The 9091-nt window shown below is 37.4% G+C and overlaps 1 gene segment (V, D, J or C); it reads right to left on the bottom strand.

Annotated features, from left to right (window-relative positions):
- Window positions 1-1784: 1784 nt before the first annotated feature.
- LOC126495997 (immunoglobulin kappa variable 4-1-like) overlaps window positions 1785-9091 on the bottom strand; it is a gene marked incomplete at its 5' end in the record, with an annotated part of 12452 nt that continues 5145 nt past the window's right edge. The window contains 1 exon segment of the V gene segment in view: window positions 1785-1927. Within this exon segment, the coding sequence occupies window positions 1785-1927 (143 nt within the window).

Below are 9091 nucleotides of genomic sequence, written 5' to 3'. Positions count from 1 at the left end.
GGGGGGGCTTGGACTTCCCACAGGGCAGTGTTCCCTACCCTCTCTTAATGAGGGAGGAGGAGAGAGAAGAGAAAGTGGGGGAGCAGGAGGGGAAGAGGAGGGGAGGAAGTATAAATTTTTTAATAGTTAAATAAAAAATAAAAATAAAAAAGAAGTATTGTCTGTGGTCCTGGGGCTGTACCCAGACACCATCATTCTTTTCTGATTCTGCAGCCTCTCCAGAGTTTTCAAAAGTTCTTGTAACTCTCTCACTTTTTCTGTCAGTTCTTACTCAAGTGCTGTCGTCTTTGCTGTAGCATGAGCCTACTCTACCTTGGCATCTACAGATTTTATGTTCCGATCATCTTTGTCATTCTTTTTGTCATCTAATGCAGCATTATGATGCTTAAAAATCTCTGTTTCAGATTTCATCTTTTTTTTATTTATTAAAGTTTTCCTTACTGCATGTCCCATCAATAACTGTAAAAGTCATTGGACAGCGTGGAAGGGTGGTACATGAGTGATTGATTCAGGACATTTCTAAAGTCAAGGTATTCTTATGAAACTTAATGGGACAAAATTAAAATTAAAAGTTTATTCTGGTCTTATAAAAAGATGTTTTTGGTTGCCTGGATGAAAATTCAGCCTTGACAACACCTTAACTGTAACCTGTAAAAGCCTGAGGAAATGACCCAGACATCATCTGCTCAGATTATAGATTTTGAGTCACTGAATTTGTGATAACTTCTTGTACACCATGAGTAAAGTCCTTAAGTAAAATTTCACTCTCCTGAAATCGGACCATAAACCTGAAAAACATAAGTATGTGCATCACAAAGTGGTGCTAAGGATCATTTTACTGAGCTTCATCACTTCATGTGGGCATGATATGGAAGTCCAAAGAAGATTCATGAAGAAGTGCAGAGTTTCTATGAAGTAAAGCTTCCGTGACCATGACTTGCACAGAGTTTCTATGAAGTAAAGCTTTCGTGATCATGACTCGCACTATTAAGTCTTTGGATTTTATGCACCTGCGATGGAACAACACCTAGAATATAAAAATGAGCTGGTTGTGGTATCATGTAATTTAACTGTCAAGGTGAAGAGGCTGGTGGGCTGCAGGTACTGTGTGCTAGGTTGCAATTTCCAGGTCAGCTTAAAATATAAGGTGAAACTTTATACTCCTCCACCTAAGAAGAGAGCAAGAAATGAAGGAAGGCAAGGAGAGAATGTGGCCACATTTTGGAAGATGCTATAGCAAAAAGATGTAGTGTTGGGCAAGTACAAAAACAGCTAATGGATCTAAGTTCATGGATAAGCTTCTATGATGGACACAAACATGCAGATAAAAATAGGCAGTAAATCAGCTGTAGGAGGCTTGTGTGTGACCTGCTGAAATGGAATTTTGAAATCTCAAGCAAATACAAGTAGAAATGTAGCATTAGAGTGAGGATGTCAATTTGCGTCTTCAAGACAACTAACAAACTTCAATATTCAAAGCTCTTAATTTGAGTGTCTAATAAGTTTCCTGTATATATTAAATGATTTTCTGTCTTGTCAATCTATTAAACACACAAATTACATTTTTAAAATAGTATCATGGAGATGTTAATTAAGGAAGCAAATTGAAAACTTATACGGCACACATGGTGAGATAATCACATATGTTATTTTTAAAATCTCTGTTTCACAGGTTTACCCTTTTTAAAAAACACGATTTTAAAGATAACATCGTTGAGATGTGTGGCAAAAAGACATAGCTCAGATACTGAACTTCAGTGAGCAGGAACCCCAGAAGGTTATGTTTAGCTTTGAAGCACTGTGGGATGAAGCCCATTGCTCTGTTGACAGAAATAGTTTGTAGCATCTTCAGCTTCCTCGGGATGGCAGGTGAGGGTGATGGCTGATTCACACCCACTGCCACTGAACATGGCAAAGAACACAGATGCTAGGTAAGATGCAAAAGGGATGAGGAACTTGGGACGCTGTCCTGGTTTCTCTGTTGGTTCCAATGCATATAACTAATGTCATTCAGTGACACTCTTATTGGAGATAATGGCCCTCTGCTCTAGAGAAACAGGTATTGATGTGGGAGACTGATATAGAACAATGTCCCCAGGGGAACCTAAAATGATAAACACCTTGCTGTCACATTTATTAAAAGCACCCAAGTGTAAAACCATCATGTATGTGGTTCTTATTTTTATTGATTTTATTGAGCTATGCATTTTCTCTGTTCCCCTCCCTTCCCCTCCCCTTTCCTTCTATCATCTCCATTAGTCCCCATGCTCCCAGTTTACTCAGGAGAACTTGTCTTTTTCTACTTCCCATGTAGTTTAAATCCATATATGTCTCGCTTAGCATTCCCATGGTTGCTTAGGTTTTCTGGGATTGTTATTTCTAGGCTGATTTTCTTTGCTTTATGTTTAAAAACCACTTTTGAGTGAGTACATGTGACAACTGTCTTTTTGTGTGTGTGTTTTTTTGTTTGTTTGTTTGTTTGTTTGTTTTTCGAGACAGAGTTTCTCTGTGGCTTTGGAGCCTGTCCTGGAACTAGCTCTGTAGACCAGGCTGGTCTCGAACTCACAGTGATCCGCCTGCCTCTGCCTCCCGAGTGCTGGGATTAAAGGTGACAACTGTCTTTCTGGGTCTGGGTTACCTCACTCAATATGATGTTATCATGTATGTGGAATCTATATCTGCAATCATGAGCTACACCTGAGATGCCATAAAGGAAAATGGAAACATAACACTATTTAGATGCCTTAATTTCAGTCGTCCAATCATCAAGGCATGAAAAACAATGATAGCCACGGTAGGCTGCTCCCAGCACTTCAGGCTCTCACCAGGAACCCAGAGTAGCAATACCCAAAGCAGGAGATCATCTGATTCCATCTCTGCCAGTTGGACTAGAGGCTGTTTCTTGGTCACTGACAAGCTATCTTTAAATACACTCAGTAATTTGCACCTGGCTAAAGTCTAACTATGCAAATCAGCTGAGAAAAAGCTTGACTTGGTGCTCCAAGAACACCTGCTCTTGTGTCACCCTATGCCAGTTAGGAGTAGCAAAGAATTCTCTATACTTTTCTCAGTACTGTATTCCAGATGACATTTTTGTTGGTCTTTTGGAATTGTCACTTTCTGTTATTCTGAGGTAGCAGGGGAAGAGTGCATTGCAATTACTCTGTCGGCTCTAAAGGATATTGGTTGCAGAAGCCCTGGGATTTCGCAGAATTAAACTTTTTAAAAATATATCTTTATATTTATTCTTTTTGGTTTTCCAAGACAGGGTTTTTCTCTAGCTTTGCAGCCTGTCCTGGAACTAGCTTTTGTAGACCAGACTGGCCTCAAACACATAGAAATCCACCGACCTCTGCCTCCTGAGGGCTGGAATTAAAGGCTGTGCCACCACTGTCCAGCTCATTTATTCTATGTGCATATGAGAATTTTTCTGCATGTATCACATTTGTGGTTCTTGCACTTAGATTCTAAAAGAAGTCATTGTGTCTTTTGGAACTATTTTGGCAGATGGCTGTGAACTGTCATATGGATGCTGGGAACTAAACCTATGTTCACAGCAAGAGCAGAAATCACTCTTATCCACTGATCTATCTCTTTATCTTAAACTAATTTTTGTATCTTATAACAACATCTTATTCTGCATTTGAGTAAATACTTCTCAAAAAGAGAAAATCATTGGATTCAATAAAATTGAGGGGAAAAAAGAGTGTGTTCTGTGTTCAGATTAGAAGGAGAAGCTGGCTCCAATAAGAAGCTCTAAATTAATGTCATCGGGAACCAAAGAGGCAGTGAGCTGTGAGGATAGAATGAAGAATAGGGCTGAAAATGTAAATTTGTAATGAACAAGTATCACTAAGAATGAAGCAGGTCTCTCCATCTACTCACTCCATAGTCAATGCAGAGTTGCCTTGAAGTCTTAACAAATGGAGAAAGCTTTTACCCTGTAACCAGAAACATATCCTTAGAATTCACATTTCCTGTCAATCAGCTACCAGCTTAGGAGCCCCATTATGGCCTGTGGACAGAATGATGGACATTCTGTCAATATCCCTACTTGAAACCCATGTGAGATAATGATGCTGGACTTTGTGAACCTTTGGACACTCAGCATACTATCAATTCCATACGGGATTACAGTTTTTAATAAAAAAAAAAAAACTAAGATTAGCTGGGAAGTGGCACTCTTTCATAATCAGCATTTCCCTTCCCTCTGGCACCTGAACTGGAGGTCTGACAATGTGAGGGCAAGGTGGTCATTTCTGTTTCCAGGTATTTGACAGATAGAAATGTCTCAGACCTTCAGATCCTCACATAATATTATAACTCAAGGGACTGAGTGAAGCTCAGTGCTCCCTAATGAAAACCCGCAGTACATTGCAGCTTGACTTTCCCCATAAGGTCGTGAAGGAAAACATTGGTCTTCATGCTGTTATTTTGTTTAGTGAAGAAACATGGATGAATACAGGGCCACTGAGAAGGTTTGAGGTCACTAACCCTGTGTTTATGAGGAGAACAGTGTGTCAGTGATCTCCTCTTTCATCATGCAAGATACTATACTCAACATTAATCCACACACTCCTGTCCTAATTTTCTGCCTCACAACAGTGTCACATCTGGCCTTACAGCCATGGAGCAGATCTTCCAAAACTAAGCTAACATTAAATTTATTATTTTCTTTTCTTCTCCTGATTTGAACACACATTAATTTTCTTGTTCAAACTGGTTCCTAGATATTGTGTTTTGAAGTTGTTAATGGACTTTACCCTGAATTTTTTTCTTAGTAAGTTTTTTTTTTTTATTTCACAGGATACCTATTGATTGCTGAATGTTGACTTTACACCTTGATCTTTGTTTATTTCCTGTTGTTTGCTTAAAGTATTTTCAGATCTAAGAGTTATCTGGTTTAGTGTTTAGAGTATTCTAAGTATAAGGACTTGTTCTGGTAACTTGACTTCATCATGATGTTTTATATTCATTTTATTTCTCCCTCTTGCCCTCTTTTCTATGACTCATGTTTGAGAATTACAATGAATAAGAGTGAGAGAGTGGGCATGCAACCTTTTCTCCGTTAAGATGTAAGAAGCAAAGCTCTGATTATCTACACTTAGGATAATTACACTTTTATTTTTATCATTTGTAATCTTTATTTTTTAACTTGTCTCACTATGTGATTACAAATTTCTTTCAGAAAACCTCTTTGTTTCATTATTATCATTATTATTATTATTCAATCCCATTGTCAAATGGCTTGTCAATCAACTAAACACTGTCTAGCAGACACACAATAAAAATATCTTGGCTCAGAGTTGTCCATATCTGTTATTCTCTCTTCGTTCTCATCTTCTACCACATCTGTTGCTAAAAGGCCTTTGGTCTCTGTATCATTAATGTTGTTCCAGGGATGGAGACCTAGATCTGTTCTTTATGACCTGGCACACACACATATCCCTTAGGAGCTCTCTTGAGATACTCCAGATGCATGAAACACCAGAAGCCTCTTCTGTTCACTATCCCATTTCAAACTGGAGGCAGTGGGATTTTCTTTCTTTCTTTTTCTTTTTTAAATATTTATTTATTATATATACAATATTCTGTCTGTGTGTTTGTCTGCAGGCCAGACGAGGGCACCAGACCTCATTACAGATGGTTGTAAGCAAAAATGTGGTTGCTGGAAATTGAATTCAGGACCTTTGGAAGAGCAGACAATGCTCTTAACCACTGAACCATCTCTCTAGCTCTAGAATTTTGTGAAATGATACCCAGTAAAACTGTGTGTGGATTGCCTGTGTATTAAACCAAGGTTGTTCAAATTCTTCAAAGCCTTCTCTATATCCTCTTCAAGAAGAAACTGGACACATATGTTCCAACAGAGTGGGCTCTCACACAGTTGTAGATCTCAACCAATACTTTCGATTAACATTAGTAGAGACTTTGTCAAATAACCCATCACAGTGCTCCTGTGTCTCCATGCCACTCACAGATCATTGTGAACTATCAGTTGTCTGTGTACTGATTCCGGATTTGTTTATTGTTTTCAATCAATATGGTCTGGCTATGAGTCAGTTTATTGTGCAACTGAAAATATCTGTCTCCATGATGTCAAGCTCCATTTTGAAAGCAAATGAACAGTTGACTTTGTCTGTCTTGGTGCTGACAATAGAAACCAAGAATTTTGTCTTTATTCAGCGGAAGCTGCAGACAGGGTTGTACATGCCAGTAACTGTGCCATATAATATTTGTTATATTCAAGAAATAACCTTCTACTCCTGTTTCATTCAGGGATTGTGTAGTTTATGTAATGAGTGTTCTGCATTCCCAACGATTAATGTTGGATTACAATTGATACTTCTGGTTTTGAGCAAACCTTTCATATCTCTACAGGCTCTTCATATTTTCTTAGATTTCCATAACAAGTATTAGGACATCCTTATTTTAATCAGGGAAATTGGTCTTTTTTATCTGGCTTTTCCCCTTTTAATTTTTATTTTTGTAATTTGGGTAATGCTTCCTCCATAACATGAGTCTAGTGCTGTTCCTTCCTTTTTAGTGGTCTGAATGAGTTCCAGGAGTGTTAATGTCAACTCATCATTAATGGTCTATCTGAATTCTTAAAACACCATAAGTATCGTGCTTCAGTCTTTTTTAAAAAGAATAATTTGTAATATAAATTTAGAATGTTGCACAAAAAATGAAAATAATGATTTAATCTCCACTCCCAGAAAGAGACTACATTACAAAATGTTGACATTAAGACAATAATTATACGTCCTGTATTTAAAACGTGCTATCCTTCATGAATTTTGCCCATGAGCTCACTAAGACTCAATCACCTGTCCCTCATAAAAAGTTTCTCTTTACCAGAATTACCTTTGAATTGCATTTATTTTCATGGGCAGTGGGAATGTATTACAAACCAAATGTGCTATTAAAGTAAAATATATTCTAAAGACATACACACAGATTTTTTTCACATTTTAAAGTGGCTAAAAACTTAAATTTATTATGCAGCTCTTATCACACTCTCTGGAGCTAAGAGGAACCAGGTGTCATCATATCATCTGCACCTTCCACACGGTTCAGCAGCAGCACACTGTGCAGACACCAAATGTGCTTCCATGGACAGTGCCCTCTCCAGCAAGGGGGAGTAGTCCAGACTGGGAGAGATGCTTGAAAACAAGCAGGCTACAGCTTTGATGGGACACTATCACACATTTATGTTCTCTACTTTTAAAAATGTGATTGTAAAATAAACTAGCTTTTTAATGAATATTTTATTTTTTATTGGTCATAGTATTCCTTTTACAACAGAAAAGCTAAAATTTCTTATATTATTTACAACTTTGGACTTGCCTAAAATTATTACTGCCACTTACTAGACCTGGCCTACATTAAGGGATACATTAATCTACAACATTACTTTTCACTTTATATTAGGTCCAAAAAAACCAAAAGAACATGCTATTTCTCTGTACAGAAATTACAACTTGTCATCTAAGTTACTGAGGATGTCTAAAGTTCAGCTAATAGTTCCTGAGATTGTTCACATTAGGAGGCCCACATTCCTCCACCCATTTCATAAGAAGAACTGATTTTCTCTTGTACAGAAATTGTTGTGTATACACCTATTCTACAAAATGTGAGTAAAGAAGAATTCTTGTCTTTTCCTCTGTAGTCTAGGAGAAAGCCCCTTTAGAGTAAACCTTGCTAAGCTTTACTAAGTGTCCTGTTGGTTCAGTGCATTTATTCTGACATGTTTCTCTGATGGTGTTCCTATATCCCTGTATATGAATCCTTATTTTTCAAAAGCTGTTCCAACAGTGGCACATTTTCATTTGACATCCAACAAGATCACACAATTCCAAGTTCCAACTAAAACTCTTGCTGCAATTACTTCATCTACAAGTGCAACTGGAACATCTAAACCCCTTCAGCTCCCACACAACATTAATATGTAGTGTGATTCTGTGTGGAATTTGTATAGCTGCCGCTATTTTAGCCATGCAAGTTTCTCAATTTCTCAACCTCCACATTGTGCTCAGTTTTTACTATTGGGTGTGTTTGCTGTATTAGCTTCTGGACTCCTTGTTCTCTCTGCTTATGCTCTATTTCCATCTGCCTATTCATCCTCTCTAAGCCCATGAAATGTTTCATCTCTGGTGTAGGGGTTTCATTGACTTCTTTCAAATCTTACAAAGAGATAAAAAAAAAACTGTTCTGTAGGATTTATTTTGAATCTTGAGAAAGACAAAGTTTCTGATTTACCCTGGAAATCATTCACTTGACTTTGGAAATGTTTTATAAGTACCTCTTCAGTTGTGAATTTGTGATTTAGTTTGGCAACTTTGGGAGAGGAGCATTCTATTTTCTCTGTGATGAGATATGTTGAGAGCATCAATGTGTCCAGCAGTGCCGTCTTTGAATGTTTTAATGGAGTTTTCAAGCTGCTCTATTGATGTTTCAGATTACATCCTCAGTTTATTTTTCTATGACACAAATCTGTCTAGTTCACTTCTTATTCTACAGTTTACTCTTTAAACCTTTCGAATATGGAAATCACTATGTTGATGGTAGAATTTGGCATGCAGGTTTCCAGGTAAAAAGTTTGCCCATCCCCTATTTGAGTGCAATTCTTCTTTTCATGTTTTTGGCAGAAGTTTCCTCTCAGATTCTGGGGCTCTACCTATACAACATCATTCTTCTCTCCTTGAAGGCTCTTGAGAGTTTCGAAAATGTCTTGTAACTCTCTCCCTTTTTCTACCAGTTTTTACTCAAGTCTTGTCAGCTTTGTTGTGGCATTTGTCTGCTCTATCTGGAAGTCTATATACTGAAGTTTCTGATCATCTTTGTCATTCTTCTTGTGTTCTAACTTAGCATTTTGATGTTTAAGAATATCTATTTCAGTTTCCAGTTTTTAAAAAGAGTGATACAATGGATTTTCATTATGCTCCCAAGTTCTGTCTTGAAAAAAATTGATAGATATTTTATTTCCACTTCAACAGTGTTGTTTGCTATGATTCTGTTGAAATTGTTATTCTTTTTTCATTTATTGTTTATTTTCAATTAAAAATTTCCACCTACTCCCCTCCTCCCA

This window comes from Alexandromys fortis, unplaced genomic scaffold (genome assembly GCF_014885135.2).
Source record: "Alexandromys fortis isolate MF-2015 unplaced genomic scaffold, M_Fortis_MF-2015_v1.1 scaffold_789, whole genome shotgun sequence".
NCBI lineage: Eukaryota > Metazoa > Chordata > Mammalia > Rodentia > Cricetidae > Alexandromys > Alexandromys fortis.
Note: the sequence above shows the minus strand (reverse complement) of the source record. Positions and strands in the feature narration are given on the sequence as shown.